At 32.3% G+C, this 17,295-nt stretch overlaps 1 protein-coding gene across 1 annotated transcript; it reads right to left on the reverse strand.

Annotated features, from left to right (window-relative positions):
* Nucleotides 1-686: 686 nt before the first annotated feature.
* On the reverse strand, nt 687-15,449 carry LOC145563864 (trypsin inhibitor-like). Its single transcript, XM_081624278.1, has 2 exons — nt 14,878-15,449; nt 687-690 (listed from the first exon to the last, which is right to left on the reverse strand). The coding sequence occupies exons 1-2, from the start codon at nt 15,447-15,449 to the stop codon at nt 687-689; spliced, it is 576 nt and encodes a 191-aa protein (XP_081480404.1).
* Between the last annotated feature and the right edge of the window lie 1,846 nt (nt 15,450-17,295).

A 17,295-nucleotide genomic window follows, 5' to 3' on the forward strand; every position in this document is an offset into this window, starting at 1 on the left:
TTTTGTTTTAAATGCTCAATATTATTTGTATTACTAAGAAACTTATGATAATGCCCTTAAATATTTAGCAAAGTCACTTTTTAAAATACCGAATGATATACTTTTAGGAAAAGATTGTACTTCGTATATAATAGATTAATAATAGACATATACCTTGGGCACATGATTTGTAAAATCTATACCCTAGATCCACTACGAGTCTTAAAATTAAAATAACCATAATCAATGAGTAAAATCATATCCCAACCAAACAATTCGATCAACTCCGTTGGAATATAACTAATTGCTTGATTATGTAGATGTCAAAAATTAGATTTCTAGTTAATACAAGTATGAAAATAAAAAATAAAAAAAAAAGTATATTTTCACAAATCAAACAAATCTATACTATATATTAAAAGGCGTTCCTTTTAAAGGAATGGTGCCACGTGGCACTCTTTAAAGTATGTGTGCTTATGTCACAATGTCATAACCTCCAATATATATATGTAATAATTTTACCATCTCAACCAACTATTATTAATGTTTCAAGTTTCACATAATATTATAATATTCCTTTCATTTATTATGTAAATTAGAGGTAATATACTAATATAATTCATTTATTTTTCACAAGATTAAAATATAAATACATATGATGTAAAAAAAAGGTGACATCCAAGGCAATGCCCGAACCACTATACGCACTAACTACACAAATAGTCCAACATTATTGTTAAATTAAAGCAAGAAGTACACAAGTTAGCAACCCGGGGCATCGCCCGGGATATACACTAGTTCATTATTAAAAGATTGATTGTGTAAAGAAGAACAATTAAGAGGAAATTAAACTTAATAGCTGATTTAATTAAACTTAATAGCTGATTTAATTAAACTTAAAAATTGTCGTGCATACTTAATTAAGATTATAGGGACATTTATCGTGTTGAGTTGCTGGATTAATTGTCTATTTATAGAGTTTTGGACGATGATGATCTTCACATTTTCCTAGTTCTATAGATATTGTAGGAGATGGTACCATAAAGAGTAAGAAAAAACCATAAACAATGTTAAACGCGGGTCTGGGCCGCACCCGCAAACCAAGAGAGAGAGAGAGTCCACTTCACAAGTCCAAGGAGGTTTCATTCCAAAACCATATGGCAATAGGAGGAGTAGCCCCTTAGCCTTATAAAGTGTTTAATTCTCTCTTCTTCAATCAATGTGGGACACTTACATATAGTGACACTTGAGAGGTTTATTCTTCAACAAACAAGTATGCGAACTATTAATTATGGAATAAGTTTGGAATATCTTAATAATAAGAAAATAGTGTATATAATAAGTTAATATTATAGAAATACTTACTCTATTTTATGTAATCATCATGTACTCCCTTTCCTAAATTGTACTCACTTTTCTATTTTGTCTTCTTCTTTTTTTTTTTTTAATTCATTTTACTTTAATCTTTATATGGTATCTTTTATTCACTTTTTATCAACAACAACCCCACTTTGTGGAGCCTTTATAAATTGTATAAATTCTTAATCCTTTCCTCTATAAAGAAAAAGTAGTCACATGCATATTCTCTTAAAAATTAATGGATTAATGAATACTCCATTTTTTTTTTTAAATGCATCACTTGCATTTATCCAAATTTTTTAGGTGAGTTTATTTCCTTTAATATATATTATATATTGTGCATGTAGGGGAGTGGATGATTAATTTATTATAATAAAAATACAATGTGAACCTTGAAAAAGATAACATGTGTGAGAGATTAAGGATCATTAAAGAGAAAGAAAATATAAAATATTTAGAGTGAGGTTAAAGAAGATAGAGAAATAATAAAATATGTATAAAATTACTAAATAGAGTTTTTGTTTGGTTTGTGGAGAGGCAATTGGTTGATGGAGGAGTTGAGGCGGCCAAATGGCGCGGGAAGCTAGGAAAAGTTTTTATGATGATTCTTTTTTCCTAAATTATATCGCATGGGAGGGGGGTGTAGGAAAAACTACTTGTTAGAAAGTATAATAAAAAATTGTATCAAGTTTGAAAGTGTTCTCATTAACTGAAATGGGCTGAACTGAACTGAACTTATTAGAGTTGAGCTGAACTAAACTGAATTTATTAGAGCTGAGCTGAACTGAACTGAACTTATTAGAGCTGAACTAAACTGAATTGAATTGAATATTTTATATAAAAAAAAGGAAATTAGGAGCTGAACTAAACTGAACTGATTGAGCTGAATTGAAATGAAAATAATCGTATGAGAACATACCCTTTATTAGGTTAGCTGAAGAATTTCTTCCCTGGCCCTGGCCTTTCATTTTCCTTTCCTCATGTCGACGCATGTATCACTACAAGAAAATTTAAATTGGAGAAGGGACAATGGAGTAATAATATGCAAAACTTAGCAATGGTCACTACATTGTCCATTACTAATTAATATGGTCTATTAGTACCCTCACAAAATCTATTGCATGTTGAATCAATGTACAATTTAATAAAACGAAGAGAGTGATACATTAACATTGAAAATATTAAAATTTTCAATAGTATATAAAAAGTAAGTACACGTACATCTTGTTATTTAAGTGGATATAAAACTATATATAATTGACTGATAGAGATGCTAAATTTTAGAATTTAAAATTTTACACATTATATATATACACTCATAAGCACGTAGAGATAGGTACATCAAAGTTGATTCTTTTGCTTATCTAATTATAATATTTTTTTTCTTTTTAAAATCTTAAAATGAACAAAGAAAAATTAATGAAGAAAAAATATCTTTAAATGTACCTTGCATCTGTGTCACCGTATGTATATATAAAATCTATAACTAATACTAAAGTAGCAACCGCTGATGTTATATTTTTGGAAAATTTGCCAAGAATAATACGACCTTTCAACGGTCTTCCATAAATAGAACGACCTTTGGATTATTTCAAAATGGAACGACCTTTAATACACATTTGCCATAAATAGAACGTGACCTGTTGGTAACCTGTTTAGAAGGTTACCAGTGACACGTGTCACAATGTCGTTGGTCAATTTGTTTAACAATTTTTTTTTTAAATTTAAAATAAATAAATACTTAAAAACTAAATAAGAAAACTGAAATTAAAAAAAAAAACCCCTCCCCCTTGCAGCCACTCGACCACCATCTGCTCTCCCCCTCTCCACCCCCGGCCGGCGGTTTGATCCCTTTACCCGGCGATGGCGCACCCCTCCTGACCTAGATCTCGAGCCTACACGCCCCTCCCCTTCCCTTAATAAACCACCTTTCCTCCACCTTATAACCCCCTCCCTCCTCTTGAAAACCCAGCTCTCCTCACCGCGCAGCCGACCGGCGCCCCAACCCTTTCCCCTTTGCCGGCAAATCCATCATGCCCCTCCGGCGCCCATCTCCAATCCATTCCTCCCCTGAACCACCACTCGAAAACCTTAAAATCGAGTGGTGGTTTTAGCCTCATTGAATTTTCGGGTGGTGGTTCAAGGGGAGTGGATGGGTGGTCGGAGTCGGGGTCTGGGTCTGGGTCAGGAGGGTACCGCCGACACCAGGTATAGGCTCTGGCCACCGGCGGGTTTAGGGATGGGGATAGCAGGTGGTGGTGGGTGGCTGCCAGGAAGGGGGGGGGGATTTGTTTTTTTCCAGTTTTTTTTTTTTTTTTTTTTTTTAAATTTAATTTAAGTTTTATTTTTATATCATATAATTAAAATAAAAATGTTAAAATAAAATAAATAAAGTTTTAATCAATCACAAATGTGACACGTGTCCAAAGTAACCTGTAAAACAAGTTACAGGTTTTTTGGTCCATTTTCGGCAAATGTATATCAAAGGTTGTTCCATTTTGAAATAATTCAAAGGTCATTCTATTCTTGGAAGACCGCTGAAAGGTCGTATTATTCTTTGCAAATTTTCCTATATTTTTTCAAAGTTGTACAAGTGGCGCTATTTCATAAAAAGATTTCCCGCTTAAGTGCTAATTACTTTTTCTTTAAACAAAATGCTAATTAATTTCAAACATATAGTAGCTATTATTTAGGTAATTAATTAAAAGCAGGGACCTATTATTTTGGTAATGTATGTTGATATTATTTTTTTGATCCAAATGAAGAACAAGTCCGAGCAAAAAACAACATATGTTGATATTAGGTTGTTGGTGTTTTTATAAGAGTTGTAAGTTGTTAGCATAGTTGAGGGAAATTAAATTGAACTTATGAACATTTTAAACTCAAAAGAAAAACAAATATTACAAATATTCAAAGATAAATTAATGGTAAACTTGTGCATTGCACGGGCGCTAACCTAGTTTTTTAACTCACATGAACTCATCAATTTTTTAAAAAAAAAAAATAATAAATTAGATTTTCAGAAAAATCAGAGATATTCTTACATCTCGAAATTAAATTGGTAGTAGATAGGAAGGTTGTTTCTAGAGCCCAACTGGCGACATGTACGTAGGGTGGCCAAAACATAGATTACGTAGCTTTCATTGTAATGAGCTGGCCTAAAAAAAACGTGGACAATTACACTCGAAAATTCTGTCGACCACAAGTGCGGTAGATGTTATAACAAGATTATATTTAATAAGTGGTCACGTACGGAGGACACATTAAAAATCAACCTTTTTTTTGTTTTTATCTATTAATTTATTTTTGGGTAAGAAGAAAAAAGATTATCTTTATTATGATTTGTGAGGTTCCCTTGATCGACCATATAACTAAAAATCGAAGAGTTAGCCAATCATATCATTCTCAAATTGAAATCAACTTGCCCTACATTATTCATAATGAGTGATAGCGAGTTTAATAACATTAATGTGTAACATATATTAAAGCCTAACACGACCAATTTTCATCCATTCTAATCAGATCATCAGATATTCAGATTATGTTAGACCCTAAAAGCTTATAGCCTGACTCGACCTATGGGCACTTATTTGTACTACTTTATTCTTATAAAACAAGTCAATAAAGAGTTGAGATAGTGTAGAGATAAATTGACAATTCTAACACTTGTCAATATCCCCTTAATTTCTCAAAATCATTGTAGTAATTTCAATATTTCTGACTTATAAAAAAATAAAAAAAATAAAAAAAAAAAGGAAAAAAAAAATAGAAAGAAAGATGAAAAAAAATCAAAAAATATTTTGTTTTGGCCGTGTCGCCGCTGTTATTACAAATTCCTGGAGAACGAAAATAATGTGTTTTAGTGCAATGTTGATCATATAGATCCTTTTTTCATAGGTACCTCACAATATCTTAGGGACGAAACTATTTACGAACATTTGTTACATAATATTAGGAATATTGCATTATGTGTTTCTCTTGTAAAGGGACTTTTTTCATAAAGTATATATATACATATATAGATCAAGATCCAAGAGAAGGTTTTTTAAAATAAGAACAATGAATGTATTTATCAATTGCTTTTCGACATTAGGCCTCGAATCCTTCGAAATTTCTAAAAAAGCGTGGATAATAGCCTTCAATTTTGGAAATTTTTGACTTTTTTCGTCCGAAAATAAAAATTGCCAAAATGTTTATCATGGTCCCTAATACCCTCCGGGAGTCCAATTGGTTGGGTGGAACCATCCAATTCGTCTTTCAACGGCTAATTTACCATTTTACGACTTGCCCCGATTACATTAACTCAAGCCTACCATGAACATTTATGACAACATATTATGATCATAAATGGTTTCAAACGACATTATATGACCCCGAGATGTATCTCCTAAAATCTCAAGGCTTTTCGACACCGGGCCCTTAAACCTCCAAAATTTCTCAAAAAGCATGGATAATTAGCGTTAAATTTTGGAATTTTTAGACTTATTTTTGCCTGGAAATAAAAATTGTTGAAATGTTTACCATGGTCCCTAATACCATGCGGAGTCCAATTGGGTGGGTTGAACTATCCAATTTGCCTTTAAACGGTAAATTTACCGATTTACAACTTTCACTGATTTATTTATCTCAAGCCTACCACGAACATTTATGACAACATATAATGATTATAAATGGTTCCAAACAGAAATATATGACCCCGAGATGTATCCCTTAGAATTTCAAGACTTTTCGACACCAGTAACGAAACCTCCAAAATTTCGCAATATGCGTGGATTCAATTTTGGAATAATTTGAATTTTTTTCGCCCGGAAATTAAAATTTCTAAAATGTTTAACATGGTCCCTAATACCCTCTAGGAGTCCAATTTGATGGGAGGAACCATCCAATTTGCCTTTAAACGGCCAATTTATCAGTTTACAACTTGCACCGATTTCATTAAATCAAGCCTACCACGAACATTAATGACAACAAATAATGATCATATATAGTTCCAAATGACATTATATGAGCCCAAGATGTATTCCCTAAAATTTCAAGACTTTTCAACACCGGGCCCAAAAACCTCCAAAATTTCTCAAAAAGCGTGGATATTAGACTTCAATTTTGGAATTTTTTTTACTTTTTATCGCCCGAAAATAAAAATTGTCAAAATGTTTACCGTGGTCCCTAATACCCCTCCGGGAGTCCAATTAGGTGGGTGGAACCATCCAATTCCCTGTAAATGACCAATTTACCAATTTACAACTTGCACTGATTTCATTAACTCAAACCTACCACGAACATTTATGACAACATATAATGATCATATATGGTTCTAAATGGCACTATATGACCCCGAGATGTATTTCCTAAAATCTTAAGGCTTTTCGACACTGGGCCCCAAAACCTCCAAAATTATTCAAAAAGTGTGGATATTAGCCATCAATTTCGAAATTTTTTGACTTATTTTCGCCCGGAAATAAAATTTTTTAAAAATATATACCATGATCCCTAATACCCTCCTGGCGTCCAATTGGGTGGATGGAACTATACAATTTGCCTTTAAACGGCCAATTTATAGGTTTACAACTTGCACCGATTTCATTAACTCAAGCCTACCACAAACATTTATGACAACAAATAATGATCATATGAGGTTCCAAACGACATTGTATGACCCCGATATATATCCCATAGAATTTCAAATCTTTTCAATACTGGGCCGCGAAACCTCAAAATTTCTCAAAAAGCGTGGATATTAGCCTTCAATTTTGAAAATTTTCACTTTTTTTAGCCGAAAACAAAAATTACCCAAATCTTTACCATATTCCATAATAACGTCCGGGAGTCCCATTGGGTGGGTGGAACTATCCAGTTTGCCTTTAAACGTCCTATTTACCGATTTATAACTTGCACCGATTTCATTAATTCAAGCCTACCACAAACATTTATGACAACAAATAATGATCAAATATGGTTCCATACGGCATTATATGACCTCGAGATGTATCCCCTAGAATTTCAAGACTTTTTGACACCGGACCCCGAATCCTCCAAAATTTCTCAAAAAGCGTGGATATTAGCCTTCAATGTTGAAAATTTTCACTTTTTTTAGCCGAAAACAAAAATTACCGAAATGCTTACCATGATCCCTAATACATTCCGGGAGTCCCATTGGGTGGGTGGAACCATCTAATTTGCCTTTAAACGACCAATTTACCGGTTTACAACTTGCACCGATTTCATTAACTCAAGGCTACCACGTACATTTATGGAAACAAATAATGTCATATATGGTTCCAAACGGCATTATATGACCCCGAGATGTATCCCCTAGAATTTCAATACTTTTTGACACCGGGCCCCGAAACCTCCAAAATTTCTCAAAAAACGTAGATATATGTCTTTAATTTTAGAATTTTTTGACATTTTTTCACCTGGAAATAAAAATTGCCGAAATGTTTACCATGGTCCCTATACCCTCCGGGAGTCCAATTGGGTTTGTGGAACCATCCAATTTGCATTTAAATGGCCAATTTACTGGTTTACAACTTACACAGATTTCATTAACTTAAGCATACTACGGACATTTATGACAACATATGATGATCATATATGGTTCCAGTCGACATTATATGACCCCGATAAGTATCCCCTGAAATATCAAGATTTTTCTACACTAGGCCCCGAAACTTCCAAAAATTTTCAAAAATCGTGGGTATTAGCCTTCAATTTTAAAATTTTTTGACTTTTTTCGCTCGGAAATAAAAATTGCCGAAATGTTTACCATGGTCCCTAATACCCTCCTGGAGTCCAATTTGGTGGGTGGAACCACCCAATTTGCCTTTAAACGACCAATTTACCGGTTTACAACTTACACCGATTTCATTAATCCAAGCCTATCACGAACATTTATGACAACAAATAGATTATATATGGTTCCAAACGGCTTTATATGACCCCGAGATGTAACCCATAGAATTTCAAGACATTTCGACACCGGACCCCGAAACCTCCATAATTTCTCAATAAGCGTGGATATTAGCCTTCCATTTTGGAATTTTTTGACTTATTTTCGCTTAATAATAAAAATTGCCGAAATGTTTACCATGGTCCCTAATACCCTCCGAGAGTCCAATTTGATGTGTGGAACCATCCAATTTGCTTTTAAACGGTCAATTTACCAGTTTACAACTTGCACCGATTTACCGGTTTACAACGGCAAATTTAATTAACTTGCACCGATCCCGACTTGAACCGAAATTGACCCAAACTTGTTTTAACCCGTCAAAACCCAAATTTGACCCGACTTGTTACTAACCTGACCTGAATTCAACCCAATCCATTCCTAACCCGACCCGAATTTAACCCAACCTGTTACAAACCCGACCCGAAATCAACCTGACTTGTTATTTACCTGACCCAAATTCAACCCGACTTGTTTGACCCGACCCGAATTTTACCAGACCTATTATTTACCCGACCCAAAAATTCAACCCGATTTGTTACTAACCCGACTCGAAATTAACACGACTTTTTATTGACCCGACCTAAATTCAAACCAAATTGTTCCTGATCAGATTTTAAATCACCTTAAATGCAATTTGGACCACCTTATTATTGTTGATCAAAGCATTTTGTCTAGGGAGACCAAGTCAGTCCAGGCCAGCAAAAGAAAGGAGCATCATCCTCAAATTTAAGAGTTAAATATAGTATATATTTGTTGTATGGTCAAAGGAGTTAATTATCTTCCTAAATTATAGACTATAGTTCCCTAATATATTGTCATATATATTATAGTCAAAAGAAATAATTAGCTCGATAAAAATGATAATTATCTATTTATAGTTAGTTGAACCCGAATATGGCCTGATTCTAACCTGCAAATTATTGACTTGAACATAATCCGACTTGATGAATCCGAGAATCACTTGACTTGGAAATGACCCAACCTAATTATAACCCGCAAATGATTGACTTGAACCGAACCAAACTTGAACCTGAGAATGACCCAACTTGAAAATGACCCGACCTAATTATAATCTGCAAATTGTTAACTTGAACCGAACCCGACTCAAACCCAAGACTGACCCGACTTGATTCTAATCCGCAAATTATTGACTTGAACCGAACCCAACTCGAACCCAAGAATTACCCTAACCCGAGAATTAATCCGAATTGATCCGACCCGAGTTAACCCGACCCACTTTTATCCGACCCAAACCCGACCTGTTTACCTGAATTGACAGCTCTAATTGAAGGTAGTTGCCGCACGAAACGTTGGGTGTGGACATTTTGTGAAAAACTACCTTATAAAGCACTTTTTTTTTTTTTTTTTTTTTTTTTTTTTTTTTGCGAGAAACTACCTAATACTATCTCATAAAAGGGTAAATGTTGTAAGAGACTACTCTTGGTCGAAAAGTCATCGTTGACTTTTATTTCCGGCGTTGACCACATCACGTGCCAATTAAGAAAAAAAAAGGGAAATGGTGAATTAAAAGTCACGTGATTGGCAAGTGATGTGGTTAACGCCGGAAAATGAAAGTCAACGGTGACTTTTTTACCAATGGTAGTGTCTTACAACATTTACCCTTTTATAAGGTAGTTTCTTACAACATTTTTTTTATTAAGTAGTTTCTCGCAAAAAAAGTGCTTTATAAGGTAGTTTTTCACAAAATGTCCTTTTAAAAATTTTATGATCTTATTATCTAGCTATAAGCAAATATTATCCGTCAAGAACTTGAATATTAAGGACTATGTTTAAAATTTGAAGTTTTTGTGAAATACTCCCTCCGTTTTTAAATACTTGCTTCACTTTCCTTTTTGGCCGTTTTTAAATACTTGCTCCATTTCCTTATTTGGAAAGCTTTTACAATATTTAATTCATTTCTCTCACCTAGTGGACCCAACATAAATCATGTATTATTAATTTTATATTCTCTCTCCTTCAATTCTCTCCACTAATTTTAATTTTTACAATTTTATATTTTTTCACCTACCCCACTACTTCCATATTTTATTATTTTCTCCAATTTTATCTAAAACTCCGTGCATGGAAAAATGGAGCAAGTATTTAAAAACGGAGAGAGTAGGATTTAACAAATTTGGACAGTGGTTGTATATTTTTAGCGGAACTAGTAAAAGACAAGCATTATATTATTTTCTTAATTATTATGACATTGGGGAATGTGGGATTGGTGAAAGAGGGAGAAAAATTGAAAAGTGTGAAATGTAAATAAGGTTTTTTACTTAATTTTTGTTTTTAAATAGTGGGAAACTAGTTGTAAGAGGTCACCACCGTACGTATTACCTCCTATTTGCTACTTCTCAAACTTCAATATTCTAATTGCAACTTTTCTCAAACACCTTGTATTTTACTTTTTTTTTTTTTAGGGGAACCTTGTATTTTACTTTAATCCATATGTTTCATAAGTTTCAGTTTGGATGGCAATTTTCAAAATTATCTTTTTATTTCAAAAAAAAAAAAAAAAAAAAAAAAAAAACTACTCAAATTCGAAAATGAATACACTTACATTTGATTATTTTATATTCCCTAGCTAGTTTATAACTTTTGTATACAGCTTAGTAAAGATATAACATATTTATGGAGTACGAAGAGTTTTTTCGAAAACTAGTTAGAAGTATTTAATATTGAAGTAATTGATGGATAATTTTTGTTTTTTTTGTTTTTTTTTGGCATGTAGATAAGATCATAAAATTGTGATCCACCTTTCAATTCTTCGGGTTTTTAAAACATACAATTGAAACAAAAAGGACGACAAAAACGTGAATGATTACCAATGTACTCCTAAAATTCATCCATCACATCTACCACAAGCTAAGATTGTACTCTTATCATGGTAGATGTCATATGAAAGGGAAATAAATAATTCGTAAATTGCTCTATAAATGAAGTTCAGATCAATTTACCCCAATATATTCATAATTAGGGGTTGTGGCAGTTCAATCAACTATCAACTTGACGACCAATTATGGAGCTCGACACTATCAACGTCCCTTTAATCATAATTAAGGATGACACTATCAATGTAACTCACTCCAATTTGAGAAGTTTTACATAATCTAACATGGTAGTACTGCTTAAAAATTTTTAGCTTCCACAAAATATTTCGTTTAAATTTCTTAAAATAGTTAGAACTAGTAACCATTGTAACTGAACAAATGTTTATAATCCATGTCATTCCAATGGGAGGAGTTTTACATAATATAACATACATTACGTCTTGTATAATTAAACCTGAAACACTAATTTAATTAACGACAATTCAAAATTAGTAGTCGTACCGTTAATTTTAAACTTGTAGTTCCTCTCAGCCTAAAATTTATATCCCTCTTATATTGGATCTTTTATCAAAACGGCTTATTTGATAAAAGTATTTATCAAAACGGCTGATTTTAAAATTTAATTCTCAAACTAGCTAATTTATTGACATGGAAGGAGATTATCAATTTCTTATTTTTCTTTGAACTGATTTGATTCACTTTATTGACTTTTTTTTTTGTTTTATTTATTTATTTTTTTGGAAAATTAAAGCAATATACAAAAGTACGAAGTATGCCAACACGGGCAGAAACCTAATTTCGATCAACAATAAAAAAAAAGCCCTAATTTTTCGTCAAGATTATATTAATCACAAAAATTTGGAATTTCAAGTAGTATTGGTCTATCAAGATTATCGCAGATTATACCACAATAAGGGAAATAAAGTACTGTTCGTCTTTTTCGAAGCAAATAAAATGATATTATGGTCAACTGTTTTATAACTCTAGTTATTATATTTAATCAAGACTTGATTATTCCTATTTGCTTTCTAAATTTTAGGCTTTTATCTTATTCTAATACACATTTTCTCTTTGTAAGTGCATTAGAAACTTTGGGCCTTTAGACCTTAATACAAAGTATATTTCAATCTTTATGTGTAAAAAAGAGTTTTTTTTTTTTGTGGTTGATTGGAAGTCCAGATAAATTTTTTTTAATGATTGTTTATTTTGTGTAACTTATTAAGAATTGGGAATTGTTGCAAATATATTACTCATTATTCAAATTAATGGGATATTTTAAACTATGGCATTAGAATTTCCCAAAGAAAAACAAAAACCCGAAAATAATAATAATAATAATAATAATAATAATAATAATAATAATAATAATAATAATAATAATGTGAACCAAATTGGTTTAAAGGAATATAAGAAATAGATAAATTCCTTCCAAGTTAATAAATTAGCTAATTTGGGAATTAAAATTTATAATTAGCCATTGTGGTAAATAATTTTGTAAAATTAGTCATTTTGATAAAAGATCCTCTTATATTTCAAATTTCACACCATTTTTTCTTCTTCTTACAAGTGTATCAAAATTAAAACTTTCAATTGTTGTTGTTGGCATTTTTTGGATATCGAATAGCAATGGGAGTATCAACTTTAGGTTATTGTAATATGAGGACAGTACCATGATCATTTCAAATTGTACGTGTTATACTTTTATACGAAGTAAATATAGTATGGAGCAGAATACAAAGATTATACCTGACATTAAAATTTGAAAATAGCATAATTCAACACTTAAAATACTGCCATATTTTTATTCATTTTTATTGAAAGACATAATATGACAAATAGAAAAAAGAAACGAAAGTTCTCCATAGTAATACATATCTCATTTTTATTCATGCATGGACTATAGGCACACGTAGTACACATTAACACATGCACGAACAAAAGTGAGAAACTTAAACATAACACTACTAAAATTCGGCCAATTTGCGACCGTTTTTCTACGACCGTCATGAAAATGGTCGCAGATTTGGGACCGTTTTTAAAGCGGTCACAGATTTGCGACCGTTTTTGGGTTATAAAACGGTCGCAAAGGCATTTAAATAGTTTTTAAAAATAAAATACATATCAAAAATAATTCAAAATAAAAATAATATTTTTCCGACCGTTACTAACGGTCGCAAATTTGGAAAATTGCGACCGTTTGATAGTCAGTCGCAAATTTCTACAATTGCGACCGTTTGAGAGTCGGTCGCAAATTTCTATAATTGCGACCGTTTGAGAGAGTCGGTCGAAAATTTCTACAATTGCGACCGTTTGAGAGTCGGTCACAAAATTACGACCGCTAATGCCGGTCGCAAAAAATCTATTTTTTTTTTTTAAAAAGGGTTATATAAAAGGGGAGAGAAGCACACCCTAACCCTAATAAGCATACAGCCGCTCCACTTCCCCTCTCTCATTTTTTTCATTTCTCACGCCTCTCTCCTCTTCCTTCTCTCTATTTCCTCTTCTTATTTCCTTAATCAGTTTCCCCTACTCCTTTTGTTTCCTCTTATCCCCGATCTCTTTCCTCTTCTCCTTTTCCTTTATCCTCTTCTTCTCTTACCTCCGTTCTCTTTTACACCAGTGCTAGCTGCCTTAATTAATCTTCTTTGGTGATTCTTAACTGAGCAATAAACAAATTTTGATAAATTCAACGAGCAACAAACGATTTATGGTGTTAATGGTCAAATTCGACCATAAAAATTCCAGATCTGGAGTTTTTGTGGTCGAATTCGACCATATGAACCATTAGAGGAAAAAATATTAATAAAGGTGGGTTTAATTTATGTTGGATTTATGTTCGAATTTGTGGGTTTAATTGTCGAATTTAGGTTCGAATTTGTGGGTTTAATTGTCGAAATTAGGTTCGAATTTTTTGTTGAATTTAGGTTCGAATTTGTGGGTTTAATTGTCGAATTTACATTCGAATTTTTTGTTGAATTTAGGTTCGGATTTGTGGGTTAATTTGTCGAATTTAGGTTCGATTGTACGTTTTTATTTGATTTTTTTGTACTAAAATTCTGGGTTTAATTATTATGTTTGAATTTTTTCGTTCGAATTTCTGGGTTTAATTTTTGTGTTCGAATTTTGTTGTTCGAATTTTTGGGTTTAATTGTTTTGTTCGAATTTCTGGGTTTAATTGTTGTGTTCGAATTTTTTTGTTCGAATTTCTAGGTTAAATTGTTGTGTTCGAATTTTTTTATTCGAATTTTTGGGTTAAATTGTTGTGTTCGAATTTTTTTGTTCGAATTTCTGGGTTAAATTGTTGTGTTCGAATTTCTGGGTTGGAATTGTTGTGTTTGAATTTTTTTATTCGAATTTCTGGGTTTAATTGTTGTGTTCGAATTTCTGGGTTAAGGGTGGGTGGGTGGTGGTGGGTATGGGTGGTTGAAGGTGGGTGAAGGTAATGGTGGGTAGAGGCGGCGACTAGTGGTTGTGTAGGGTGGGCAGTGGTGGTGGTTTGGGTGGGATCTGGGTTTAAGGGTGGGCCTTTTTCTTTTTTTTTTTTTTGTTTTTTTTAATACTTTTAGCGACGGCTTATGACCGTTTTTTTTTTTTTTTTTTTTTTTGCGACCAAGATAATAACGACCGCCATGTTGCGATCGTTGCCGGTCGCAATTATATTTTGCGACCGTTTTTACTATTTTTTGCGACCGTTTGCGCCGGTCGCAATTTGGCCAATTTTTAGTAGTGTAAGAGGCAATAATCTTTGGAGAATACTTCTCAAACGTAACAGGAAAAGGTCCATCCTCGATGACTCCCAACATTCCATCATCAAGAATACTAACTTCCTTACACTTGATTTCGGACTCGCTTATGTGACAAAACTTAATGTTGTACACATTCTTACCAGTTTTAGCTTCTACAACCTTATAATAATAAGTAGGCTTGAATGGCTCCGAAGTACCGACAAGCACGTACGATTTGTTGTTGGCATCACTAGGAGCCACCCACCAGTCCGGTGATTTATTGCAGCTGATGAAGGCCTTATCAAAGGCGAAATCGATGGGAATTCCAGACGTAAGAACCGGTATTCTAGCTAGGGTAGACATCTTCACAGGCAAGCCGCAGCTATTGGACGAATCTTGGGTTATAAAAAGAGGGCAGGGTGAAGAGTCCTTAGCTGGTGTCAATGTTAGACCACCTTTGCTTGATGAGTGCGGAAGGATGTAGTAATACCCTCCATTTCGTAGTAAGTCGCCGTCTCCATCTACGATTGCAACACTAGGAGAAGGAGAGAGTACAAGGAGAAGGAGAGTAATTGCAGTAGTAGGGAGGAGGAAGGAAGCCATTTTTGTGTGAAACTTTAGCTTTCTAGGATTAGGTTATTTTTTTTTTGAGTTTTGAGGGATGATAGACAATTGGAAATGGTAAGGATGTTATTTATAGAAATATTATAACGATGGTATGTCACAAATTTTGTGACGGATATAGGGAGTTTTTGGGAAGTTAAAAATGTACGGCATAGTTGTGTACTCTAATAATGTTCAATTATTGTTACATGTATGGTATTATATATATGTATCATTGTAATGTTTCATTGTTTTGAGAAACGTAAATATATTAAGTATAATGTAAATAAAACAATATACGAGTATATTTTTTTTATTATTATTTTTGTACTTAAATGGAAGCATTAATTGATTAGTTTGGTTTTAATGCATGAGTTGCATACTTGAAATTTCAATAAAATGCATGTATAATTACACATATGTACTCTGTAATTTATTGACATGTAACATATTATAATTTACTGAAATTTATATAATTAAATAGTTTATATATCTATATCATGGTTAAATATCATATTGGGCCAAAATATTATTAAGTTTTTATATTTTATATGTTAGCAACATGAAAACACTCATAAAAAGAATAAAAAAAAAATAGTAGTATGTGGAGATCGAACAATAGACCATAGAAGAGAGAAATATAACATTAAAATGTACTTATATGATAATTTGTCAAATAATAAAATATAACATTAAATTCTTTGGAAAATCTTAGTCATTTTTATATTTTGTATTTAGATATTACAAAATTAACTCATTTTTTTAAAAAAAAAATTCGAACTCCAATTAAATAATTTGTATGTCCTACATGTACCACAATTGCAGTGGACAAAAGTATCGAGAAAGCGTGTGCCTCGTTGCATGAAATTACCCATGTTTTTTTTTCTACATGTCCTTATCCATTTGTTTGTTCCAACAAGAACCAGTGTTGATCGATTTTCTTTTGTTATACAACTCGTATCTCTGTTAGATAAGCCAGTTCTAATACTTTTTAAAGAAATAGGAGGGAATGAAGAGGAAAAAAGAAAGGAAAGAAAGAAGAGGGAGAGCACATACACTATAATTAATTGTCTTTTATAATTTATAAATTGGAAACAAAAAATATACTCCGTAGTCATGATATTTGATTCATCTTGAAATATATCTTCTTCATATCAACTTTTTATAATTTTACTAAAATACAACTAAAGATATTTTATTTATCAAATAAATGTTGAAAAAGTAAATTTAATTATCTGATTACGATTAAAAAAAACATATTGACTATTGTTTATTTCACTTATTGCGGTTATTTTTTTTTAATTACAGAGTATTTTATTAAAGTGACAAAATTGACAATGATACAATTATCGTAGTCACCGGTACAATTGTGGACCACCAATTTTGAAATATTTGTTTCACTACAAATCTACAATTGTGGTGGAGGAATTCTCAATCCGTACTTGTTTTTATTCCTTTGTTTTTTTTCAATTCGTGAATCGTGATTCTTACTTCAACGACAAAATACAACTTTAATATAATAATTTATTTAAAGGTTATAAAGAGGGATTTTATCTAACTCAAAACTATACTTTCATGTCTCATATTCACTAATTATATTTTTAAAAAGGAAAAATTGCCCAGAATAATCCCACCTTTGGGCCGTCCGCTAAAAATAATCCCACCTTTGGATTATTTTTAAATAATCCCACCTTTATACCCACTCCGCTATAAATGGTCCCATTTTACTTGGAACCGATTGAGTAGGTAATTTTTTTTTTTAAAGTAGAATTTACAAGTGTCGCTACTTGATTAGTCAAAAAATAAAAATAAAAAAGTTGTGAAAAAAAATCACCACCACCACCTA

This window comes from Chenopodium album, chromosome 1 (assembly GCF_948465745.1).
Source record: "Chenopodium album chromosome 1, dcCheAlbu1.1, whole genome shotgun sequence".
Taxonomy (NCBI): Eukaryota; Viridiplantae; Streptophyta; class Magnoliopsida; order Caryophyllales; family Amaranthaceae; genus Chenopodium; species Chenopodium album.